This window comes from Schistocerca americana, chromosome 7 (assembly GCF_021461395.2).
Source record: "Schistocerca americana isolate TAMUIC-IGC-003095 chromosome 7, iqSchAmer2.1, whole genome shotgun sequence".
NCBI lineage: Eukaryota > Metazoa > Arthropoda > Insecta > Orthoptera > Acrididae > Schistocerca > Schistocerca americana.
The window spans coordinates 503,709,729-503,737,466 of record NC_060125.1 but is presented as its reverse complement, the minus strand read 5'-3'; the positions used below and the strand labels follow the sequence as shown (position 1 = coordinate 503,737,466).

The 27,738-nt window shown below is 42.8% G+C and overlaps 1 protein-coding gene across 1 annotated transcript in view; it reads right to left on the bottom strand.

Annotated features, from left to right (window-relative positions):
* Nucleotides 1-1,057: 1,057 nt before the first annotated feature.
* The window catches only part of LOC124623042 (cholinesterase 1-like), a 38,025-nt gene continuing 11,344 nt past the window's right edge, over nucleotides 1,058-27,738 (bottom strand). Inside the window, exons 3-6 of the mRNA XM_047148835.1 lie at nucleotides 25,752-26,037; nucleotides 10,296-10,481; nucleotides 2,998-3,218; nucleotides 1,058-1,231 (exon numbers count right to left, since the gene is read on the bottom strand). Of these exons, the coding sequence (XP_047004791.1) occupies nucleotides 1,058-1,231; nucleotides 2,998-3,218; nucleotides 10,296-10,481; nucleotides 25,752-25,980 (810 nt within the window). The 5' untranslated portion in view covers nucleotides 25,981-26,037. The remainder of the gene's footprint in view (nucleotides 1,232-2,997; nucleotides 3,219-10,295; nucleotides 10,482-25,751; nucleotides 26,038-27,738) is intronic.

Below are 27,738 nucleotides of genomic sequence, written 5' to 3'. Positions count from 1 at the left end.
CATTTTATCGATGGCAATCTAAATGGTGCAATGTATGCTGATTCCCTACGTAATGTTCTACCGATGTTACTACAAGATGTTTCACTGCATGACAGAATGGCGATGTACTTCCAACATGATGGATGTATGGCACATAGCTCGCGTCGGTTGAAGCGGTATTGAACAGCATATTTCATGACAGGTGGATTGGTCGTCGAAGCACCGTACCATGGCCCGCATGTTTACCGGATCTGACGTCACCGGATTTCTTTCTGTGGGGAAAGTTGAGGAATATTTGCTATCGTGATCCACCGGCAACGCCTGACAACGTGCGTCAGCGCATTGTCAATGCACGTGCGAACATTACGGAAGGCGAACTACTCGCTGTTGAGAGGAATGTCGTTACACGTATTGCCAAATGCATTGAGGTTGACGGACATCATTTTGAGCATTCATTGCATTACTGGGGTATTTACACATAATCACGCTGTAACAGCATGCGTTCTCAGAAATGATGAGTTCACAAATGTACATGTATCACATTGGAACAACCGAAATAAAATGTTCAAACGTACCTACGTTCTGTATTTTAATTTAAAAGACCTACCTGTTACCAACTGTTCGTCTAAAATTGTGAGCCATATGTTTGTGACTATTATAGCGCCATCTATCACAAAGCGAAAAAAGTGGTCGAACTAAAACATTCATATTTCTTTAAGTACTACACGAATATGTAATAAAAATGGGGGTTCCTATTTAAAAAAAAAAACACAGTTGATATCCGTTTGGTCTATGGCAGAGCCATCTAGCGGGCCAACCGTAGCGCCATCTGGTTTCCCCCTTCAGGCTAGACAAGTTTCGTTCTTTGAAGTTTTTTCGTTTGACGCTTATTTCGTGAGATATTTTGCCCGGTCACGATCAATGGACCACCCTGTATAAATAACCTCAAATGTTGCAGAACGTACTATTACATTAATAAGAAACTATTTTTTGAGAACATTTCTGGTGGGGAACAGCGGTCTGGCAAAGAGTAGTTTAAAAATGGAAAGTACTGAAAAACAGGAGTTGACAGATTTTCTTACGTACTTCCAAGTATGACTAATCCTTCTCCGGAGGTGACGCCCAGCATGATGGGTACTCGGTTGTAGCTGCCGGCTCTCAGCCTGTCCGCTGGAGGCTCGACGATAACCGCAGAGTCCGAGGGCGGCTCCACGACGGGCAGGAAAGCCAGTGGCAGGGGACAGCGCTTCTCCTGCGACATGGGCGCAGAGTCAGTCAGGATTACCGAAGATATTGGCTACTCGTTATAGTAAATCACTTCGTCACAAGTGTGTGGAAGATATCACCTAGAACATAAACTTTCTAAAATAATGTGAAAGAAACAGGCGTAGGAGGTGGTATGTTAGTGTGAGAAGATATTCTACAAGACCAATAAAGAAATACCTTTTCAGCAGCGTCGCTGTTTGTTTATCAGTTCTTACGCGTTGCTGTATTCAGACTTCATGATATTTGCACAACTATGCCCAGACTCATTTGACAGATTTTAATCAACATCTGACAGCTCTGCAGATGATTAAGAAATTGATGAAATGTATGATGCGATAAAATAAATTATTCAGGTAGTGAAGGGAGATGAAAATTTAATAGCCATGGGTGACTGGAATTCGGGAGTAGGAAAAGGGAGAGAAGGAAACATAGTAGGTCAATATGGATTGGGGGTAAGAAATGAGACAGCAAAGGACGTGGAAGAGTAGTTGAATGGAGTTGAATGGAATGGACAGTGTCTTGAAAGGAGGATATAAGACGAACATGAACAAAAGCATAACGAGGATAAGGGAATGTAGTCAAATGAAGTCGGGTGATGCTGAGGGAATTAGATTAGCAAATGAGGCACTTAAAGTAGTAGAGGAGTTTTGCTATTTGGGGAGTAAAATAACTGATGATGGTCGAAGTAGGGAGGATATAAAATGTAGACTGGCAATGGCAAGGAAAGCGTTTCTGAAGAAGAGAAATTTGTTAACATTGAGTATAGATTTAAATGTCAGGAATTTGTTTCTGAAAGTATTTGTATAGAGTGTAGCCATGTATGAAAGTGAAACATGGACGATAAATAGTTTGGACAAGAAGAGAATAGAAGCTTTTGAAATGTGGTGATACAGAAGAATGCTGAAGATTAGATGGGTAGATCACATAACTAACGAGGAGGTATTGAATAGAATTGGGGAGAAGAGGAGTTTGTGGCACAACTTGACAAGAAGAAGGGATCGGTTCTTAGGACATGTTCTGAAGCATCAAGGGATCACAAATTTAGCATTGGAGGGCAGCATGGAGTCTACAAATCGTAGAGGGAGACCGAGAGATGAATACACTAAGCAGATTCAGAAGGATGTAGGTTGCAGTAAGTACTGGGAGATGAAGAAGCTTGCACAGGATAGAGTAGCATGGAGAGCTGCATCAAACCAGTCTCAGGACTGAAGACCACTACAACTACAACAACTGACATATTTACAATAATATCTACGAAAAATAAGTCAACGTGATCCACAGCGCATTCGAACAAGAAAATATACTCCATTGTATGTGAACGGAGTATAAAAAGTGTTGTTCATGATGTATTGATATTCAAGGAAGTGTGTGCGAGATGGGTTCCAAAACATTTGACATCAGGAATGAAAGAAAGGTGCATAGATGTGTGCCGGGAGACCTGAAGTTCGTCTGCTTGCTGCCCTCTCCTCCTCTCCTTCCTCCACCCTCTGTCTTTTCCGGATCTGGCATCTTCAGATTATCACATTTTTGATCCCCTGAAAGAAGCTATTAGTGGCGCAAGGTTCGCTGATGATGAGGAAGTCCTGGTGGCAATGCATAGCTGTTTATGCAAACGTATAATTCCACATGCAATTGAGAATGTTGTCTAGCGCTGGCATAACTTGAGGAGGGTTTGTTTTTTATTTTTTTTTTTTTGATGATCCCTGTATTTGTTTGAGAAAATGGTATACATTTTCTGCACTAGTAACTTACGAATTCCGTGAGGGCGATAGTGTCATCCCTGGCTAGGTCGGAGGCATTGGCGGCGCGAAGGAAGGCAGACAGTCGCGCGTCGTCGTCGTCAGTGTGGTTATCGCCCTGCGTCTGGAAGCCGAGCGCCTCTCCCATGCGGTAAGCCCTCTCGCGCGGCATGTCCGTCAGCGCCCAAGGGGCTGTTGCCACCCCGCTCTCCATAATCACTTCGCTGAAGAGCCCTGCCGATAAATTTCACTTTTACCTTCAAATATGAATCACTCCCACACTGACAGAATTTACAGTTAAATTAGTACCCTATTGTGGTGCACTAAGTGTGTAGAAACTTTGTAAGAAATGAATCCACACATATTATATAAACGGATGTATGTATGTTTGTATGTTCCGTATCTCCTCCTAAACCAATGGATCGATTTCAACTAAACTTGGTAAATATATCCATTACAGTCAGGCAACCATCACTGTGGTGGTAAGAACCATCAACCTTTCATCGCTCAGGAAATATGACGCCATAAACAATGAGATGCGTGATAATCTACCGCATCTTGGATGAGTTTTATATTTATTACTTCGTAGTTACTAATTCTATTTCCATGAAAATTCACAGGCTGTACCCACACGTGCCACTAAACGCACGTACAAAATTATTTAATGGTACCCCAAATAATTCAGGAGATACGATATCATAAACACTGAGATGCGTGAAAAAAATGCCGCATCATACATGAAGTTTTAATACATTTGTTCTCTACTATTTAGTCACTCCTACAGTCGAGTTAACAGAAGAAAATCGGCGACACCAAGCAGCGCTTTTTGACAGCTTTCATCTGCGAAGCGCGAACGGGCGGAAACAGTAGCCGTCTATACAGCTTTGAAGAGGGAGCCAAAGAGATTTTTACAAAATCGCGTTGCAGACAAGCGAAGCAGCTGCCCCCAGAGGACATAAACTCTACACTACAAACACAGTTCATTTTTTGTTTTCGTCTCGCATAGAAAACTGGTCACATGAATTCCCGAGCAATGCCGGAATTTTAATTTTTTTTTTTTTTTCCATCAGTCTACTGACTGGTTTGATGCGGCCCACCACGAATTCCTTTCCTGTGCTAACCTCTTCATCTCAGAGTAGCACTTACAACCTACGTCCTCAATTATTTGCTTGACGTATTCCAATCTCTGTCTTCCTCTACAGTTTTTGCCCTCTACAGCTCCCTCTAGTACCATGGAAGTCATTCCCTCATGTCTTAGCAGATGTTCTATCATCCTGTCCCTTCTCCTTATCAGTGTTTTCCACATATTCCTTTCCTCTCCGATTCTGCGTAGAACCTCCTCATTCCTTACCTTATCAGTCCACCTAATTTTCAACATTCGTCTATAGCACCACATCTCAAATGCTTCGATTCTCTTTCCAACTAGTAATTCTATAAGCACACAGATACCTGCCGTCCCATTGCGAACTATCTTCGAGATTCGCTACTCTTGGGACATCATGTTAGAGTGTAATGTCCTGCCGACACACAAATACAGACGGAGCAGAAGCCGACGACGTATTGATAGTTTAAAAGTCTGTCAGATATGTGTGAAAACTGTCTACCAGGACCATTTTGAATAGCAATCAGTGTTCATTATACATGGCGTTTCAAAGTCTGTAACTAATGTCTGGCTAAAAGTTCACGTCAGTAGGAACACCTTTTGTTAGAAACGCTTCCTTGCAAATTTAGGCATCCTTTAGTACTCGCCGGCAATGTGACGACAAGATATCACCGAACTAGCATGGTAGAAAAATGGGTGTGTCTAAGGGGAGAAAGATATTTTAGAAACGAAACAGAAACTTCGGTTTTACGTGGCCTACCGCCTTTCACGCGGAGCAGATGACTGGATAAAAGGCAACACACAGCATACGAAAGCCTCAGGGTGCTTACGTCCTGCAGGCTTCTGTTTGTAACGAAAGTTGTTCCTCAGGACGTGAACTATCACCATTAGAAGTTGTCGCAAGAACTCTGAAACGCCCTGTATAGATGTGTTAACTGTGAGACCACACAACTTGCGCGAATGTGTAGTAGATGTCATTACTTGATAGTCGTTCTAGCTCATCGTTTCGTCACTCGTAATATACTAATAACAGTCATTATAAGTTAACGGTCACTTAAGGTAGTGGTCCTTATTGATGGCAGCCGTCCCGGCAATCTCCAGACGTGAATTCGGCTGGTAATGGAAAGCCTTAATCAGAATGATGAGATACGGGTTGGACTCCTCTAATCCTGGACGGTTGCGACGTCCACATTTGTAGCCATTTTATTTAGCACAGCAACTCGTTTCAAGTCGTCGGAGGTCGTCCTTAATTTGAATGCCGGGTATGTGAAGTTTGCGTTGGTGCGCCGTATCTTACTCAGCTACGGTGCTCACTACATAGCTTGATCCTAGCACCTCATCTGTGTGACTAATTTGATATTAAGATTTTTGCATTCTTCTGAAGAAGCTTATCTGTAATCAAACTATTCCAGATGGAAGTATATAATTGGTGCTGTTTCCCATAGGTGTTGAGAAGTCGAAACGGAAATGCTATGTCATGAGACACTTAAATTATTTTGCACTTTTTGTTGGGTGCTTTCATTATTCCACTTCTTTAATGCAACTCCAGTGCTGCTACATAGAATATATACTTACACAGGTCAACGATTAAAATGTTCTAATAGTAAGAACTACGTATATGAAGATCAGAGAAGATGCGAGTATTATTATTGATTTGCTTATTTAACCGAAGAAGGCTGACTTCGGAATCCTACAAATAAAATATTGTGATATTTGTATCATCAGCATCTTAATTAAATCGAATAAGTACAATTAAAAAGGGAAAGTTTTCTAATATTAGCCATAAGTATCAAAAATTTTCCTGCGTTTAAATACACCGATGGAAAAAATCCGCAACACCAAAAATAATTATGTAGAGTACCGAAATTTCGGGGCTACATTTGTTTAGGCGACATATTTAAGTTGTTAACATTGAAAGAATACAGGTTAATACAAGTGCGAGATAAGGCACTGCAAATATGAAATGCTGGTACATTAATAACCGGTGTAACGTGCATGCGTTGTGTTATAAAATGGTTCAAATGGTTCTGAGCACTATGGGACTTAACATCTTAGGTCATCAGTCCCCTAGAACTTAGAACTAATTAAACCTAACTAACCTAAGGACATCACACACATCCATGCCCGAGGCAGGATTCGAACCTGCGACCGTAGCAGTCGCGCAGTTCCGGACTGAGCGCCTAGACGTTGTGTTATACAGGAGCCGGTTATCAGTTTGTGAGATGGAGTTCCACGCCTGTTGCACTTGGCCCGTCAATGCAGGGACGTTTGTTGCTGTATGTAGGTGACGCTGGAGTTGTCGTCCACGTCCCGTATGTGCTTGATTGGAGATAGTTCTGGTGATCGAGCGGGCCAAGGCTATATGTCGACACTCTAGATCATGTTGGTTTACAACAGCATTATGCGGTCGAGTGTTACTATGTTGCAAAACACCCTCTGGAATAATGTTCATGAATGGCAGCACAACAGGTCGAAACACCAGACTGACGCACAAATTTGCAGTCAGGGTACGTGGGATAACCTCGACAGAGTCCCTACTGTCATACTAAACTGAACCCCAGACCACAACTCCAGGTGTTGGTCCAGTGTGCCTAGCACACAGACAGGTTGGTTGCAGGCCCTCAACTGGCTTCTCCCGACCGACACAAGGCCATCACTGGCACCGAAGCAGAACAAGCTTTCATCAGAAAACACGACAGATCATAGTATGAAGGCTTTCACGACCGGATGACATATCTTTTTGTAAACCTTGCGGGATATAAGGTCGTGGTCCATCAAACTCTTCAGCTCCTAACGTTTCGTCCAGTAGGCAAGACTCATCGGAGGAGAAACACCCCTCTGAAGATGTCCAGCGCAGCTCTGGGCGAAACGTTAGGAGCTGAAGAGTTTCATGGACCACGACCTTATATCCCGCAAGGTTTACCAAAAGATACACAACAGATCTCCACCCCGCCCTCCAATGGTCTCTCGCTTGACACATCTGAAGTCACATGTGGCTGTGGTTTGGGGTCAGTGGAGTGCACGCTACAGGGCGTCTGGCTCGGAGCTGTCCTTGAGTAACCGATTTGTAACATTTTTCTGTGTCACTGTGGTGCCAACTTCTGCACAAATTGCTCTTGGAGATGCAGTAAAATGCGACAGAGCCATACGCCAGACACGATAGTCTTCCTACTGGTAGTTCCTCGTGACCGTCCGGAGTTCGGTCTTCTTCCGATCGTACATTCTCGAGACCAAGCAACCATCCACCGCTAACGTGAGTCATGAGAGTGAAGTGGTATGGATGTTCCAGTCGTTTGAATTGAATCACCACAGTAAGATGAGATGATGTAGAGACGCGACAGAACAGAGCAGAGGAACATTCGTATTTGGACATGCCGATAACCTCAACCTGAATGATGTTGCCCGATTTGTAGATGTATCAACACGGACTGTCGAACGTGTCTACACAGTGTGGTGTATCATTCACAGACACACCGTAAGATCAGTGCCCATAAAAGCTACTAACCGACAGAAAGTGTAGGCGAAAGTCACGCTTTGCAAATGACAAACGGTTTAATCTGCTATGTCAGTGAATGTAGGTTCATATCAACCAGATTCCGAATGAATATGACTGGTAGTGTCATAGTAAGAACTAAGACATGATACGAGTGCTATTCAGAAAGTAAGGTCCAATCGGTCACGAAATGGAAACTACAGAGAAAATGCGATTAAGCTTTCGGCAGATGCGTTGGGCAGTGTGTCTAGTGTGCCTGTTGATCACGTCACGTAGCTCTTTTTGTTTGTGAACACACAGTGAGCACGCAGGAATGCCTAGAACTACAGTGTTTCCCACCAGGTACAGATGCCCACTGTGAGGTTTCGCCTGATTTCATGCAGCCCCACATAACATACGAGGTGCTTTCAAGTCCTAAGGCCTCCGAATTTTTTTTCCAATTAACTACTCACCCGAAATCGATGAAACTGGCGTTACTTCTCGACGTAATCGCCCTGCAGACGTACACATTTTTCACAACGCTGACGCCATGATTTCATGGCAGCGGCGAAGGCTTCTTTAGGAGTCTGTTTTGACCACTGGAAAATCGCTGAGGCAATAGCGGCACGGCTGGTGAATGTGCGGCCATGGAGAGTGTCTTTCATTGTTGGAAAAAGCCAAAAGTCATTAGGAGCCAGGTCAGGTGAGTAGGGAGCATGAGGAATCACTTCAAAGTTGTTATCACGAAGAAACTGTTGCGTAACGTTAGCTCGATGTGCGGGTGTGTTGTCTTGGTGAAACAGCACACGCGCAGCCCTTCCCGGACGTTTTTGTTGCAGTGCAGGAAGGAATTTGTTCTTCAAAACATTTTTGTAGGATGCACCTGTTACTGTAGTGCCCTTTGGAATGCAATGGGTAAGGATTATGCCCTCGCTGTCCCAGAACATGGACACCATCATTTTTTCAGCACTGGCGGTTACCCGAAATTTTTTTGGTGGTGGTGAATCTGTGTGCTTCTATTGAGCTGACTGGCGCTTTGTTTCTGGATTGAAAAATGGCATCTGCGTCTCATCCATTGTCACAACCGATGAAAAGAAAGTCCCATTCATGCTGTCGTTGCGCGTCAACATTGCTTGGCAACATGCCACACGGGCAGCCATGTGGTCGTAGGTCACCATTCGTGGCACCCACCTGAATGACACTTTTCGCATTTTCAGGTCGTCGTGCAGGATTGTGTACACAGAACCCACAGAAATGCCAACTCTGGAGGCGATCTGTTCAACAGTCATTTGGCGATCCCCCAAAACAATTCTCTCCACTTTCTCGATCATGTCGTCAGACCGGCTTGTGTGAGCCCGAGGTTGTTTCGGTTTGTTGTCACACGATGTTCTGCCTTCATTAAACTGTCGCACCCACGAACGCACTTTCGACACATCCATAACTCCATCACCACAAGTCTCCTTCAACTGTCGATGAATTTCAATTGGTTTCACACCACGCAAATTCAGAAAACTAATGATTGCACGCTGTTCAAGTAAGGAAAACGTCGCCATTTTAAGTATTTAAAACAGTTCTCATTCTCGCCGCTGGCGGTAAAATTCCATCTGCCGTACGGTGCTGCCATCTCTGGGACGTATTTACAATAGACGCGGCCTCATTTTAAAACAATGCGCATGTTTCTATCTCTTTCCAGTCCGGAGAAAAAAAATCGGAGGCCTTAGAACTTGAATGCACCTCGTATGTCTCATGAGTTTCCTTCTGCACGACAAATCTCGGCTGAATACTGCAGGGGCAACGAATACACCCCTGCAGCGTTTTCGATGGGAAGTATTTGATCACCCTCCACACAGCCCAGATTTGGCTCCCTCTGATATTCATCTCTGCTCACATGAACCACCGGCTATGAAGACATCATTTTGGCACAGACAACGAACGGTAGACCAGCGTAGAGAAGTAGTGAAAAGCGCAGCAGCTGCTGTCTTTGACGAAGGTATTGGGAAGCTGGTACAAGGCTACAACAAATGTCTAAGTCGGAACAGCGACTAAGTAGAGAATTAGCTGGTAGATGTAGTAAACTGTGGTTTCCGTTTCTCGACTAATCGGACCTTACTTTACGAATAGTCCTCGTACTACGACAGTTGTAAGCCTCCATAGGTTCACTTTGTATCAGATGTGCTGACTTTGATGTACAATACCAGAAACAGAAAAAGCGAAAACATCGAACAAGAAATTGAGAGGAATACCTAAAAAGCTATAGAAAGTACAGAATGATTAAACAGAACACGGTCAGGAAAGAAAGACCGATTTCTTTCATTCAAGCACTCATCATGAACATAAGTAAGCTAGCAAAAACGATACTTACACAAACGTAGGAGCTCAAATAAAAATGAAGAAAGCTGGTAACAGAACAAGGTGCACTGGATAGCGAGAATTTCAAACAGATAACCGACGACACGAGGTCTGTTCACCAGCAGCCACCGACAGAAGAGAAGAAGAACAGTGTGTACCTGGGGAAGAAGGATACATAGCAAAGATACGAAAAGATGGTGGAAAACGGAAAGAAACTAGAGTGGAGAGGAGAGGAGAGGAGAGGAGAGGAGAGGAGAGGAGAGGAGAGGAGAGGAGAGGAGAGGAGAGGAGAGGAGAGGAGAGGAGAGATGAATTTCTCGCTTTCGTGCTTTTTAGTCTTTCAGTTAATAAATTATCATGCTTGGTTTATGGCGTGAGAGAAACTCACCCTTGGTCACCGGCGAGAGGAAGAGACGTGATGTGGAGCCAGCTCCTGCACTTCCCCCAAAGATGGCGACCTTGCTGGGATCTCCACCGAAGGCCGCGATGTTTCTCTGCACCCACTGCAGCGCCAGCACCTGGTCTTTGAGCCCCGCATTGCCCGGGATGTCGTCGTTCATCAGGCTCAGGAAGCCTGCCACACGACGACAACTTAAGCAGATATTCTCTCTTTCAGCAAACAAATTATTACACATCATTCCTTCCCACAGAGTTTCTAATTTTTCCGCTGTGTAACAAAATATTCAGCTTAAAAGATAGTAGACTACAGAAAACTAACCGTAGCTATCTTTTTAAACATGTGTCGTAGAAAAAGTACAGCTTTTGGTGATACAGAAGTTGTGCAGGGTTACTGAGAACTCATCTGGCTATCTACTGTATTTTGTGGTACTGAATACAATTAATTTAATGATTTCATTACAATAATAAATGCCAAGGGTTTTTAACTTTTACTTAATGCACATACAGCCGACAAAACAAAAAGAAGGAAAAATGGCTAAATTCTGCACCGGGCATTCTCGGAATGTGCAACCGCGTCACGGGTTGTGACAATGCCTTCACCCCCCAATGCCCATGTTGGGCTGGAGCAGCAACATATTATCACACCACTGGGACGTAATATACACACTATTGGAAATGATTACCACTTTAATACTGCACAATTGATGATAGGGTGTAGACAGTGATCAAGAAATACATAGTGATTTGACCAGCAACGCTAGATGTGAGCCACATGAGGTCTGAGTCCCAATGTGCAAGTAGCTGATGGTCAAAGTGCCTTGTCGTCACTCGCTGAATCAATTTGGCTGTGTCTTCTGGTCAGTATTTCTTTATGTCCGTATCGTCATAGGTCGTAACGGCTTTTCTGTGACAGCTTCTTTTGTCGTGTTGACTACAACTCTTGTGCATATTATCTGTAGTTTTTATGAGATCTACTGTAGTACTAGCTAACAAAAACTGTATCATGAAGCTTTAAAAACAAGTCATTCAAGTTATTTTAAGGTAATTTGTTTTATAGATTTGTAGCAAAATTTTATCTTTCACATAGCATGTATTACAGATGTAAGAGAGAGTAACTAATCCAATCAACAATCATTCAGCTCTTTGGCACGAGAATAAAACTTATATATATATATATATATATATATATATATATATATATATATATATATATATATATATATATATATTGTTGTGGTCTTTAGTCCTGAGACTGGTTTGATGCAGCTCTCCATGTTACTCTATCCTGTACAAACTTCTTCATCTCCCAGTACTTACTGCAACCTACACCTTCTGAATCTGCTTAGTGTATTCATCTCTTGGTCTCCCTCTCCCTCTACGATTTTTTACCCTCTACGCTGCCCTCCAATGCTAAATTTGTGATCCCTTGATGCCTCAGAACATGCCCTACCAACCGGTCCCTCCTTCTAGTCAAGTTATGCCACAAACTCCTCTTCTCCCCTATTCTATTCAATATCTCCTCATTAGTTACGTATCTACCCATCTAATCTTCAGCATTCTTCTGTAGCACCGCATTTTGAAATCTTCTATTCTCTTCTTGTCCAAACTATCTATCGTCCAAGTTTCACTTCCATACATGGCTACACTCCATACAAATACTTTCAGAAACGAGTTCCTGACACTTAAATCTATACTCGATGTTAACAAATTCCTCTTGCCTTTTTATTCGGGGAACACAAAAATTCACTATCACTCACATTTTCACAAACAGTCAGGTCCAAGTTCAGTTCCTATAGAAAAAGTTTTGTCTGCAAAACTGTTCACAGAATTAGCAGACACAATGGGAAAGAGATGAAACAGAAAAATCATTGAGTAAGATGGAATAAATCTTTAACGATGAGATCATAAATTTTGGTCTCGAAGTAAAATTTGCTGATCTGCTGGAAAAGTAAGTTCAACTGCTCAGCGCAATGGGTCTGAATAAGACGTTTAAATTCTGACAGATAATATTCATTAATATGATGTACAGTGATTCGCAAGAGATAAGCAGCTACGAAACCAATTAGTAGAACAAGCATAGAATATGGTTTTTCACAGAAAATTATGATTCGTTTGTCCCTAATTTTCGAGGAAAATGGAACTCATTAACTTCGATGGTATGCGGGTACGAAACTGCGGATGCCAGATGACAGAATTCAATAGGCTTCGCCTTACTGCAATTAGAATTTAATTTGAGAAAAGGCCTATTTACTCGCATGTTTTGGTGGCACTGTTTTTAATTTATCAAAATGATACTATAATTACTGGAAGCGATGTTTACTATAGCGGAAAGGTGCCTATTGTGGGAGTGTTCGCTAACGTAGACAACTAGGTTCTGACTAAAGTAAGAACTCAACTCTATTGGGAAGTATCAGAACTTAGTTCTCACAACGCCTGAGGCCTAGTGTAGTGGCAATAAGACCATTATGGAACTGGACATTGTCGACAATCCTTGATTTTAAAAGTGTCGAATGCCACGTTTTTTGAGTTTATTTGCTTGTAGGGCTTTAACATCTGAAACTGAGTAGCTATTGGAACCATATTCACGTGGTTATATTCTTCACAATATTTCATACGCTATAATTACGCTCCAAAACGCGCAGCATAACTATGAGGCTAGGTTCCTAGTGCTAGTGGCTTACTCCTAACATGAGATACCGCGGGCATCCTAATACGCGACAGTATCGCTTATTTGGACGTCCTGTGTCGAATTTGGATAATTTCAGCTGCCCCAGTAGCCGGATTCAGCTTCTTATTTTTACTAAGTGCTTTGACACTTTTGTGAATGTCGTGAACTCATCTGGTGATGATCATGTTGGGCTAATACTTGACGTACATCATGTCTCATTTGTGTGATAGACAAAGCACGAGGAAACCATGTCCTCACAATCTGTTTGTCACTCCATTCCATGCATAAAATGCAGCCTCTTGTGTGGACTTGATGTAACCGGTTAAAATGTATTATCCCCAAGAAATAGAAACTTGGTTAACAAATTATCCAGATCCAGTAGTAACCTCATTTTGGATTATGAGGTAATTTGGAGCTGCCTACTTGAGAGCAGAAAGAATGGAAAGCGTTATAAACGGCTTCTGAAAACTGGACTCTTAGAGACAATGACTCTGCAATAGACCAGGAATTTGATGTACAAGACTCATATAGTGGAGTAAATGTGAGACTAGATGGTATCTGGCCAGCTCCACAGATCAGCAAGCCATATCAAGAGCCACTGGCTCTAGTAAAATCAGCACCTTCTGAGCTCCACACAGGGAACTTTTGAAACAATTCAAAGCTAAGAAAGCCGCAAAGGAATCAAAGGAGAGAGAACCACAGGAAAAATAATGTTCCTGTCATTCGGGCTCGATACAGATTTAATTGAGGACAATGCTTCGGGTGTGCAGCTTGAAGAAGAAGACGCTGAATGCATGTACTACAGTGTTCGTTACTCTGAATATTCACACATAGAAATAGGCACATTGCATGGAGTGCTATCCCTGGGCTTCCGAAGAATGTTAACTAGAAAAAAAGTTTTTGTATGCCCCGACTGCACTTCTTTCCACAATTAACGAAGAAAAGGTTGAATGGGCAGAAAGGAAGAGAATATTATTATTTTACGTTTTTACCCGTTTTTATAATCGTCGATATTAAATGTTTTCTCTGTCTGTCTCATATTAGGACACGATTAATATTTCTACTCAATTTTTTTGTGTTTTTTTAATTTAAATGTATTCAATATTAATTAGCACGAAATCAATAAATAATATTTAAAGTATAGCGATTTTACTTAGCTTTCGAATCAACAAACATACTGTTGTACCAAATGTTGTAATATAAAATGCATATCGAGAAGAGGGGGGCGGTCTAGTATGAGGTCTAAAAACATACTGTTGTATCAAATATTGTAATATAAAATGCATATCGAGAATGGGGGGCGGTCTAGTATGAGATCTAACGACCAGTGGAATCAATTACTTGCCTCACCCGCCGAGGGATGGAGGCAATCAGCCTCTGAAAATACGTCTCAATGACCGCGAAACTCTCCCATGTATCCAACACTAGGTCCCACAATGTACTTGGGCCCAGTGTCGGTCAGTGTATGTTGATAAGATGCTTCATTTTGGTGTACAAATTTTCAAGAGATTCACGTCCGACGCCCAAACAGGCCAGTGGATCAGTTCGACTTCAGTCTCTTGCCAAAAATATTGCTGACGATTAGACACGTGCGAATTGGTTAGAAGTCCTGTCTAACTGGATCACTCCATTGGGATAGGGCGTCGTCAATTTCGGTGCCGTAGTTTCATGATGTACTCATAGTGATTCGCGGTGGGATAACCATAAATTCGATGATGTATCACTGTCCTGTCCGGTGACATCTACCACCAGCACGAGAATGATGCACCACATACAGCGAGTTGTAATCTGCTCGCCATCGCCTGTAGACCATCATCGGACCCTCATTCAGTGAGCTAAATATTGACACATTTGAAAAGATGACATGGTGCCAGTCACGATCTACATTCAGTTCAGCGGAGGCAAGCCTATAATATTTTGTCACCATCAGAGAGGGCTTTTTTATTAGCAGCCATTTGGGCTATAAGGCCAGCATCCCTTAAGTGGTTGCGAACGATTTGCGAGAATCCTGGGATACTGGTCTCATTCTTTATTTGGACAGCGTTTAAAAACGACGCTTCCGTAGAGATGTCAACTAAAACATTGTCTTTCTGAAGCGTGAACACGTTTACTAAGCCTGTCCCTCGAAGCCAACCAATGACTCGTGCCACAGCTTCATCCACTTCTGGACACGGTGAGGTTGAACGTCGTACCTGGCTGCCATGCACTGAAACCAACATACTGGACGAGTGCCAGAATGCTATCTGCCATAGCCTGTGTGTGCTGAAACATCCTGGCACCAAATGACAGTTTGTCGTATACCCTTCAATGGCGCACTGTGTTATGATATTCGGCTATATTTGTGCTATGTTTCCCGTACATCAACAATACAATGTAAACATGTACGGTATCGAGGGGATGTGACCCTGATTACAGAAATAATGCTGCCATGTGGCTACCACGTAATTATAAAGAATTGATTTTATTTGTTTATTCAAGGCAGAAGTATCTCGGTGTTTCAAGAAGATAAAAGTAGGTGTTATAACGCACATAAAAAACAACATGTGGTAATTATACGATTAATCTGTAAGTAAAACTTTTATAGTAAGATGGGAACAAATACACTACTAAAGGTTTGTTACATGTGGTGCTGCTGCAGATGCCAGTGTTTGTTCCTTGAGACTAGTGCGTGCTGTACACAACCGAAAATACCCGTGCTTATCAAGACATGCAAAATGTTTTGTTTTGTTAACGATACATCGTGCAGATGTGGCGAATGATGGAGGTTATACCTCGTACGACATTGGAATTTCACGTCGTCAACTTCATTACAGTCACAGTCCACAGTCCACCGCAACAAGAAGCCTGAAGCTCGATCACGATTTTATAACAAAAAAATTGAATGAATAGTGAGTGTAATGAATGTTTTTATATTGTTTTCAGTCTCTTATTTACTGGTCTAGAACGAAGTTAAATTCCAAAAATATGAGTAATTTTTTATTACGTGTCATGTCATTGTATATTTCTAGTGAACGTACATCCACTTGGAGTTTCTGTGAATAATGTTTAATAATCATTGACTTAATCATGTACCAAGAAAATTATCTCAGTGGTACCTATTAAAGGAATTTTTATTCAGCTGGTTACATGTATTTGGAAAATTTGAAATGTTCTAAGAGTTTGAAGGATATCTTTGGTTTTATAATACTTCGCCGACATGCACTTAAAAACACTATTTAGGTGCTTCAGACAACAGAATAACTTACTGTAAGGTCGGGTGGTCTGACCTTCATTTCTTACATATTCCGACCTCACCATCGTATTCTGCGTATCAAGACATTTCATTCGAGCCTAAACTCGATAGGGTAGAGTCAATTTTACATATTTCCATTTAACTGATAAGCAAATCTAATAAGTAAATCACAAGTGCGCACCGAGATCAAAAAGTCGAGGCTGGCGTACACAAACATTCAAGACATGACAGCCACAGGAGTTTTTGTTCAGCAGAGGCAACCAGCCCGCTGGAAAGCCCGTAGGAGGTTGAGTTAGCACACAGCTGCGCCGGCCGGCCAACCGCCCAGGGACCAAAACAGTTTTTGCCAGAGAAAAGGGATAATGACCTGCGTGTTCACCTTAAAGCAAACCCCACTGTATTGTTTGGAAGAGCCCCAGCATATGCATTTTTGACAGACCTAGTGCACAGTTTCAGAGTTCTCACAGGTGGAGAGTAAACACCTAATGCCGACGCTATATATTTCTGGATTGGTCGGCTTAAACGGAGAGCCATTCTCTCGTTTGTAAGAGTAACGCTCAATGGCGGACTATTTCTGACGCAATGAGCCGGAGGAGTGAGGGAAAGACAGCGGACGATATACCCTTTCGCTTTTTTTGCTTGGAGAGGGATCATTCCAATGGCGCTTTTGAAGCAGGAACATGTAGCAGGAGAGAGTGCGCTCGTGCGTGAACGCAGAGAGCGAGGAACAAAGTCTCTACTCAGTACTGCACTGAGAGAGCACCTCTGTCGCTAGAGAATCGGAGTGATACTATATATTGAGCCACTCGCGATCAGGCATTTGTTCGCTATGCTGGCCATGACACTTAATGTGTGGTGTGAACACAGACAGAGAATTAGTTAGCGCCTGCGAGCGAACTTTGAGTGGCATCGTGGTGGACTGGTTATCTGACCAGTGCACCACGCCAATAGTTAGACTAGGGGCTGATAGGAGTCCTTGACTTCATCAAGGCGTAGTGAGAGTTCGATTGGCGAAGGTCAATCCAGATAGAAAGAGATAGTTTTGTTATTTTTCAGCAGTGAACGACGCAGGCAGCAGTCGTCGCAGCTCATGGTATTGTGCGCTACAGCGTAGGCGAGCCCCATCTTTCCTCCATTAGAAATAACATACTTCATTCACGTCACTCCATTACATTTCTCATGCGACAGCCTCGACCGCACTTAGAAAAATTCAATAGGATAATGATTCAAGCCATTCTGCCAAGTAAACAACATTCTTAAAGAAAAGGGATAAAAAAGCTTTCTCGTACTTTGTATATAAATTTCATTAACAGGATTTCTATCCATAAGAGGTAACCTCCAATTCCGAAAAGAACGCGGAAATTCGTGTATCAGTTTATAAATAAAAGTTTCACTTGATTTTCTTGGATTTTGCAAAAAATAATATCTTCCATTCGTTTAACGTTTTTCTCACACTAACTAGCAATACTTCAGTATCCAAGCATCCCACTAGTTATGTAAGAAAATAGAATATTGTTGTGTCTTTTCCTTACAGCGGACGACTCCAGAAGATATTTGTTGATGAAAGTTTTTCAGGCATTTTTGGTACGTTAGGAGCGTCTGTCTGACTTCCGTTGTAGTGTGGGGTGGAAATTGCTTCTTGCAGGAGCCAAAGGGTACTTAACAGATCAATCCGTTGCGCAACTCGTCAACGTAGCACCCACATACTGACAGTTTAAACTGTGATTGTAGAGAAGACTTTTCCTTTCTTACCATAACGTTCTTCCTCAAATGAGCTAGAAGTGCCAACATTCATGTCATTCACAATTTAATGTATTGAATATGAAAAGACAATGTGGTGAATATGGGACAGTACACAGTCGATTCTTAAACTATATTTGTGAAGTTCCTCTTGTTTTGGAGTGTACTTATTTTTTCTAAATTTTACGTTTACTGTAACTTGGCAGGCGGCAGAAGTCGATTCGGTGCCTTAAGCAGTGCTGCAGAGTAAGCCGGCAGCCTGTAGGGAGCTGATTCTCACGGAGGCAGTAGTGACGACTGCACCGTGTGGCACTGTAGTGAATCAGAAGACTTGGGAGAGGAACACGACCCTTGAGAGAGGACGTTGCTTGGCAGTCAGTACGTAGAAGAACCACCAGTGTTTTGGCGCAAAACGCCGATCTTACTTTATGAAATATTAACGATTTAAGTCTACTTATTCCATAAATGGTACTAGAAGGAGTCTAAGGGTCATGAGAGCTTCACTACAATAATAACGCTGTGCAGTAAACCACTAAATTCAGTAAACGAATGAATATTGTTAACTTACCAAAGATATACGAAAGGCTACACAGTATTACGACGGCGATGGAACGTACTCATAGTTTGTTCTTATATGATGGTCGGCTTTACCACCCTCTCGGAATTTATAAACGTTTTGAGAAGAATCGTTTATTAACACTAAACTATTTCGGTTTTACGGTGTCTGCAAATAAACGCGTCATAATGGCATCCTGGGAATTATTTCAAATTAACTAGCTACCCGCACTACCAGTTATAAACACAAGTCGCCTGTCTGCATCTTCTGGAGAATGCAGTGCGCTACAAGAGCTGCTTTGGGGGACAACATCTGCGAGAGCTTGAGAACAGGTTGGAGGAAATCCTAAGCGTTGATTCACTAAGGTAACCTGCGGAAGGATCATCTTAAGTATCGCAGTCTACAGTGGGAAGGCCTGATCAGTATACTGTACGTCACTTGCACAACCTTCTACTGAGATTTTGCATTTTCTTCACAACGTTCAACACGGCTAAAATCACCCATTCCATCACAATCTTCTGCAGATGTGTACCCACAATCATTGATTCCGGTCACTCATAACCATTGATATCAATTTCAAACATTATCGTTTGAAGGGTAATTTGCGTACCATTGTCATTCCACCCCCCCCCCCTTTTTTTGTGCCTGTTGCGTATGGTGCGCGGAAGTCCCCCTGACTTGACTGTAGTGGTCTTTATGCGAGATATACCTGAGATAAAGTAACATATCGCCTCCTTTTATTCTGTAGTATTTTTATATTCACTTTTATTTTCTTCTCTGGGTAAGTTTCACTTGTATTACAGTTGTTATAATACGAAATGAAATGAAATGTGCTTATGGCGGTATTGTTCAGGAGTCCCTATGTGGAATGTTCGGCCGCCTGGAGCAAGACTTTTTATTTGACACCATCTCGGGAGACTGCGCAGAAATGATGATGAAAATGATGATGGAATGATGATGAAGACAACACGCATGACCACTCCCAAGCGGAGAAAATCCCCGACTCGGCCGGGAATCGAACCTGGGTCCCGTGGTGGTCAGCAATACTAAACACAAGACCTTGAACTGCTGATATTTTGATATGACTAACAAGTAAGATGGGTAATATGGCATAAATAATTTATAATTTATGGAGGAAGACCTTTTTCCAAACATCATAACGTGCTTGTGTACTTGCAAAAGTAGAAAATATTCCTGATAACAAGACGTAACACCCTATTAAACATTGTAAGACGATGCAATGCAGTTGTTCAAGCAAGTGGGACTCGTATTCTCGTGTGAAGGATAATTACGTTGGTTGAATGTCGACTCTGTTGCACATGCTGTCGTCACTCAACACCGAACTGTACAGAAACCTACTATATTTTTTTTTAAATCTCATATTGTTCGCTTTTGTTCGTTGCATCTGCTCGGGGCGGACGTCGTAAGACATCCGTTTAAGTTCGTTGTTAATCGATTAACTCAGTTTTTTACTACAGACGGCAGTTAAATCCTCTGACCGAACACGCTGAGCTACCGTGTCCGCTTAAAATGTTCAAATGTGTGTGAAATCTTATGGGACTTAACTGCTAAGGTCATCATTCCCTAAGCCTACACACTAGTTAAACTAAATTATCCTAAGGACAAACACACACACCCATGACCGAGGAAGGACTCGAACCTCCGCCGGACCAGCCGCACAGTCCATGACTGCAGCGCCCCTAGACCGTTCGGCTAATCCGACGCGGCGCTATCCGATCGTGCGCATATGAAGTCACCTCATTGCCCACCGAGTTAAGGATCGTTGTAAGGCCCTCCCCAACGCTTGAGGCGTCTAACGCAGTCACTGCCACAGCGCAGCTTCACAAATTTTTAATATGGTGTTACACGCACCCACACAGGTCTATTTGAACTGCTCATGAACGTAAAATCTAATAGGATTTTTAAATGGGCTACGTCCATTATTCGTTTCCAACAGTGCCCCCTGCTTTTCAATGTATGGTGTGGTTATTACAAATCCATGTAGTTAGTGATTTTCTATGGCTTACAAATCCATGTAGTTAGTGATTTTCTATGGCTGCAGGCGATAATGTCATTGACTTAATACTTTTCTAAGAAGGGAACCTCATATTTTAAGGAGAAAATAAGCAGCAATTGGCCACGCGCGAAAATTTGCGCCAAAATTCTGACAGTACGCAGTTACGATCTTCTGAACGTATAGATATTAAGCTTTCGATGACACCATTTGTCACTCGCTTTGCCGTAATGCAGCTGCCTAGCGTCCGAGCGCTAAGTTCTGTACAGTGCGTTAAGGCAGAGCTTTGTGAAATATTATCTAGAGATTGGTAACATGCTTTTCTTTTATTGTGTCAAAGTGTACGCTCGCTAACCTGTAGCTGGAGCCATATACTTCTTTGGTTGGAATATCGTATCTTAGGTTTCACAAATACGCTGTGAACGACCGAAACGAATGTGTGTGCAATTAAAGAAGTAGCGAAGCAATATTTCATTATTAAAATCGCTGTTGTGCATTATCTTCTTTGAATTTTAAACTTGGTATTGTTAAAATGAAGTACGTTTGCAGGAATTACGCTATTCTTCAGTGTGACTGGCATGATTAAATTGTAAATAAAAAATCATTAACATCATTTCATAAAAATTCTTTACTTGTTGAAGTTTATTCATATTGGTTTTGAGGCATATATAAGGTCCAGAACGCCAGTACGTGAATACTGTTGAAATATTACATACATACATTACGTACTGTTTTTTTCGCGTAGAATGTGTTCTCGAAAAAGATTTGAAAACACTTGTTCACCTTCCCCTTCTTCGTCCTAGCTTTCAACATCCCACGAATAGGAAGATTCTGGTTGTCTCTGCAACCTACGGTACTTAGCGCTTAGGCGGCTGAAGTGAGCTTGCCGAGCGACAAACGGTGCGCGCCGAAGTACAGAAGCTGTAATTTCCGAAGGTCGTAACTGCGTACTGTCACAATTATGCCCCAAATTTCCACACGGGCTCGATTTTTAGGGCTGATATCTTGCATGTGTTCCTTTTTCTCCTTAAAATATAAGGTCAATTTGGTGATGTTTCCTTGTAAGTACAGGTAGATAGGTACGAGAACTATCACACAATCGGCTCAACTTCTCAAGCATTCGAGTTGATTATAAGAATGATTCACAGAAGCATGAAAAATAAAATTGTGTGTCTGACAGACGACAATCACTTTGACTTCAGGAAAGGTAAAGGCAGCAGAGGGGCAGTTTTGACGTTGCGCTTGCTAAAGGAAGTCAAACCGAAAAGTATACAAGATTGCTTCACAGGGATTGTCGGCCAAGAAAAAGCTTCTGGTGCAAGATCGAATTATAAGAAAAATAGGTATAACCTTAAGAAGGATAATATATACAATGATGAGCCAAAGCATTATGACCACCACCTTAATAGCTTGTTCGTCCGTCTTTGTAACGAAATAAACCACTGATTCTGCGTATCAGAGATCCGACACTTTGTTGGTAGATTTGTGGTGGTTTGTGGCATTAGATGTCTACCCACACATCATGTAATTCGCGTAAATAATGGGCCACTGATATGCGTAAGCGGTGATGGCGCCCGATAGCGACCCAGCTGGGTTCCATAGGACTTACATCAGGGTAATTTGGTCGCCGAGACAGTAACGTTAGTTTCTTATAATGCTTCCCAAGCTACTGCAGCACGGTTCTTGCTCCGCGACACAGACAATTACATTACTGAAAACTGACATCACGATCGGGGGAATACATCAAGCATGAAGGGATGCAGGTGGTTCGCAGCTGTCAGCGTCTCTTCGATTACTGCCACAGGTGGCATGAAAGCGCAGGGGAATGTCTCCCATAACACAATACTGCTCCTACCAGGCTGCGTCCGTGGCGTACTGCACGTTTCGAGCAGCCATTCATCTCCATGACGGTGTTTGTGGAAACGACTATCAACCTAGTGTAGCAAATATGTGATTCATCCGAAGAGCCGACATTTTTTTCACTCATCGACGGTAGAATCCCAATGGTCCCGTGCCCACTGCAATCCTAACTGACGATGTTGGGTCAACTTGTGAACAAGTAATGATGGTGTGCTGCATAGCACCATTTTCAACTATGTGCGATGAGTGGTGTGCTCCGAAGCACTTGTGCGTGCTCCAGTATTGTGCTTTTTCAACTGAGATTTCACAGATCTCTATTTATCCTACTTTATAGAGCAGAAAAGCTTCCGAACCCCACGTTCTGTGAAGAGTTGTGGACGTCCAATCATTTGGCGCCTAGTGGTTGTTTCACTGTCCTTCTAGCTCTTTTCGTAGATATTCACGGCAGCAGCCCTTAACATTTGACCAGCTTCGCCGTTTCCGAGAGCTGCAACTCAGTCAAGTCTTCCAAGGAAGTACTTAAGAATTCACGACATCCAGAAACAGATGGCCACATTATGCCAATATAGATCATTTTTGAGAGGTGTACTTGGGGCCTGAAGGAGGCATACTGAATTGCCGAAACTGGTACCGAAAACAAAAGAAAATAACTTCTCAATTTGCACGGCTGTTTGGCTAATTTCTTTGTTAAATGTGATTATCATGTCACCAATACCTTCAGTTTACCAGTAGGTGAATCTGGATGATACCGCTCCTTCTTTATTCACGCAGCTCTTCATTTGGTCTCATGAGGCTGAGTGGAACTCGCTACATCAGAACAAATCTTTGTAGGTATTCGCAGCGGAAGACATGTCCTTGTGTATAAGGGCAGTGGCACTAACCGTTCAGCTATGCAGGCAGCCAAATTGGAAAACTGAGAATGAAAGCCGAAGTGCGAAGTGCTCGGATTACAAAGGATGTAAGACAGGGACGTACTTCAATCTACTGCTCAATCCATACATCTAAATCCAAGCCAAGACACGCGCCACGAAGGAGTTAACCATATAGGACGGAAATCAGTAGATGTGACGTACACGTACAGACGAACAAATGATTAAAATTTCGGAAAAATTGGATGATTTATTCAAGAGACAGAGCCTTACAAATTGAGCAATAACACCATTGTCCACCTCTCCTGCTCAGTTATTCGGCTTGGCATTCATTGATTGATGAAGTTGGATGTCCTCTTGTGGGATATCGTGTCAAATTCTGTCCAATTAGTGTGTTAGATCGCCAAAATCCCTAGCTGGTTGGGCGGCCCTGCCCATAATTGTCCAAATGTCCTGAACTACGGAGAGATCTGGCGACCTTGCTGACCAAGGTGGGGTTTTGGCGAGCGCGAAGAAAAGCAGTAGAGACCCTCGCCATGTGTGGGCGGACATTATCTTCCTGAAATGTAAGCCCAGGATACCTTGCCATGAAAAGCAACAAAAAGAGACGTAGAATATTGTCGACGTATCGCTGTCCCGTAAGGGTGTCGTGGATTACAGCCAAAGGGGTCCTGCTATCAAATGAAATGGCCCCCCAGTCCATCACCCTTGGTTGTCAGACTGTATGGTGGGTGGCAGTCAGGTTAGTATCCCGCCACTGTCCAGATCGTCTCCAGCCATGTCTTCGTTCATCAAAAGCAGAATCGTCTTCAGTGATGAGTCCCGCTTCGAACTCAGTCCTACTGGCCAGCGAAGACGTGCCACCGAAGACGTGTCTGGAGACACCCAGGACAGCGATGGAACACTAAAGTGATTGTCGCCCGCCATATGGGCTAACAACCAGGAGTGATGGTGTGGGGTGCCACTTTAGTTCATAGCATTCGGTTGTCATCCACGCCACCCTTACAGGTATACGCCTCGTTTTGTTGCCCTTCATGGTGACGATCTAACATGCCAATTGGACAGAATTTAGAATGATATCTCTCAGGAGGACATCCAACTTCATCAATCAATGCCAAGCCGAGTAACTGGTCGCGTAAGGTGCAGAGGTGGACAATCGCGTTATTGACTTGCTCAATTTTTGAAGCTCTTTCTCCTGAATAAACCATCCAACTTCCCTGAAAGTATAATCATTTGTTTGTCTGTACATCACCCAGTTTCCGTCCCATTTCGATTATTCCTTCGTTTTTTTTCTTAGAGTGTATAAATGTAAACTATGCTGATGACATTGCAATCTTCACTGAAAGTGTGGACAACTGTAGGACTCGTTGAATGAAATGAATAGTCTAACGAACAAACATTACGCATTCAGAGTAAACCAATGCAAGATGGAAGTGTTGGGATTAGCGACAAATTTAACATCAAAATTATGCACCACCAAGTAGACGATGTGAAGGATTTCTACTACCCTGGAATCAAAATCACACATAACAGCGAAACGAAGAGGACATAAAGAGCAAAGTAGCACAATCAAAACGAATCTCTGGCCAAAAGGACTCTACTAGTATCAAACATTGCCTTTGATTTGGAAAAGTTGCTTCTGAGAATGTGCGTTTGCAGCACAACATTGTATGGAAGTGAATTATCGCTATGGGAAAACCAGAAATCGAGGTGTTTGAAATGTAGTGTTACAGAAGACCGTTGAAAATTAGGTGGACTGATAATACGCTAGAAGGTTTTCCGCAAAATCGGCAGGAGACGAACGTGTGAAAAATACGTCTATAGTTCTCTCTAGTACCTCGAATTCTGATGACTTCTTGTTTCCTACAAGTTCGTCTCCTGTCTATTGTGCGGAAAAACTTTAGGATGAGGCTGGTACTGGAATGCATCCAAGAAGTGAGGACGTGGGGTGGAAGTACTACTCCGAAGTTAAGAGGGTGACACGGGACAAGAAGTCGTTGCGGACCTGCTAAACCAGTGAGACGACTGATAACTAAAACAAAAGCGTTTAGTGCAAATGTGACACAATGTGTACCGGGCTATCGACCTATGTCAACGTTCCGGGGAAATTACCGTGCTAGGTGACCCTTTTCCACGCTTTGAGCGTCCAACTTTGGTACTTGAGCGTTCATGTTAACCTGTGTGTTCTGTGTGCGAGAGAGGACGTAAACGTGTGGAAAGTTGCCTTATTTATCCCATAACGAGGAAATGGATCTGGAGGGGTTGCTACAGGAGATGCATTCATAGCGAACCGCATTAAATCAGTCAGACCTCTTGTAACATAATTAAGGGAGCGGAATTTACATTCTCTTTTATGTGCTCTGTTTCGGCATCAGACTACTCCTGAAAAGCTTGAAATCCTCTGTGTTACTTCTCGTAAACCAAAATCTTCTGCACTTACGTGACTTTCAGCCAAAGCCTGAGTCCACACTGCACTCGAAAAGCAAAAGCAAAAGGATTTACTTACCAAGGGCGCCGAGGCGATAAGAGATTGTGACCAACACGACACCCTTCTCCACTAAGTAGTCCGGATTGCTGAAGAAGGGATATCCAAACTTGAAGGCGCCGCCGTGGATGTAAAACATGACGGGCAGAGGACCACTCGCCGCAGCCGGTACGTAGACGTTCAGGTAGAGGCAGTCTTCGGAGCCGGTAGCATTGGGCAACAAGCCCATAAGGCCGGGCTGAGTGCACATGTCGGCAAAGGACAGAGCGTCTCGAATACCGGACCACGAGGTCGCCGGCTGCGGGGCCTGAGCAGGTAAGCACACGGGTCAAGGGGCTGCTGGAATAACGAATCACCATTGCCTCACATACTTACGCATCACCATATGATGCAGTTTTGCAAACGTTTAAAAATTAATATATTTATTTACTAATCTGATTGTTTTCCACAGCCAGATTAAGGTCTTCATCCCTTTTCTTACATCAACCCAGCCGGCCGGAGTGGCCGTGCGGTTCTAGGCGCTACAGTCTGGAACCGAGCGACCGCTGCGGTCGCAGGTTCGAATCCTGCCTCGGGCAAGGATGTGTGTGATGTCCTTAGGTTATTATGTTTAATTAGTTCTAAGTTCTAGGCGACTTAACTTCTAAGTCGCATAGTGCTCAGAGCCATTTGCACCGTTTTACATCAGCCCAGACGACTGACAGGCTATAGCTTACTTCTTGGTGATAAGGACAGTACATGGTTGTGATCCCTCTGATTTTCTCGCCGTGACTGATTAACGGAGTAATTTCGGGTGTCCAGCAGAGCCGTTATTTTCGTTTTAAGCACAGCAACCCGTTTCTGTCGATACGTGGATGACACTGGTACAACTACATCGAACGAAAAAAATTGAAGAGCTCATTGAACTTTTACATTCTAACCATCCTAATGTCAAATGCACTATAAAACTTCCATAGGAGGGCCATCTACCTTTTTTCGACTTTTTAGTAATGAGAATACCGGATGCATTCTTGGGTCACAGTGCATTTAGAAAACGTACACACACTATCTTCACGCCATGCATCACAAAAACATTCGATGCTACAGATTCTGGTCCATAGAGCTCGAACACTTTCAGGCGAACTCTACAACAGATGGGTGTGAATGATATTGGACGGTAGTTTTGTGGACCACTTCTGATAGCCCTCTTCGCAGACAGTTATGACCTCACTTACTTTTAACTGCTGGGAACTCTTTTTTGTTCGGAAGCTCTGCGGTATATTATGATTAAAACATGGGAAACACAGCGGCAGATTCTGTATAGTTAAAACTTCCGGGCTGAGAGGCCGTGGTCGATGTATAAAATTTCCACCTAACGTTTCGTCTCCATCTGCGGGAGACATCTTATGAGGTCGTCCGGCTACTGACACTAAGGCTCCAGGTACTCTCGCGTTTATAGAGCGCATAGAGGGCACCACCATTCGTCACGTGATGCCGACAGTATGCCTACCTTTGGAAGACGTCATCATTCTCGATTAAGAGTAATCGACTGTCATTCTGCTGGCGCAACGTTGACATCCATATTTTGTCCAACTTTAAAACTTCGTCTTTTCTATTAAAATTATTATGGTGTTTGTGAATCTCTATTGCTTCTCTATACATGCGCAGAGCAACAACGGTCACCTACTGGAAAAGTTTTCCTACCCTTCATTAATAAAGTCACGGACCGTATCGGGAAAGTTCTGGCCAAGTATGGGATCGAAACAATCTTCAGACCCACCAAGAAGATTAAGGAATATTTAAGAACTGCAAAAGACGCCCGACACCCCCTAGCAACACCTGGAGTATACAAAATTACATGCAGTTGTGGACAGGTATATATTGGAACAACGAAAAGAAGTGTAAACATCCGCTTAGCCGAACATAAAAGAAACTGTCGCTTAGGACACATCGAAAAATCGGCCGTAGCTGAGCATGATTTTCGAGATGGGAACCACAAAATTAAATTTAATGAGACAACCGTTTTAGC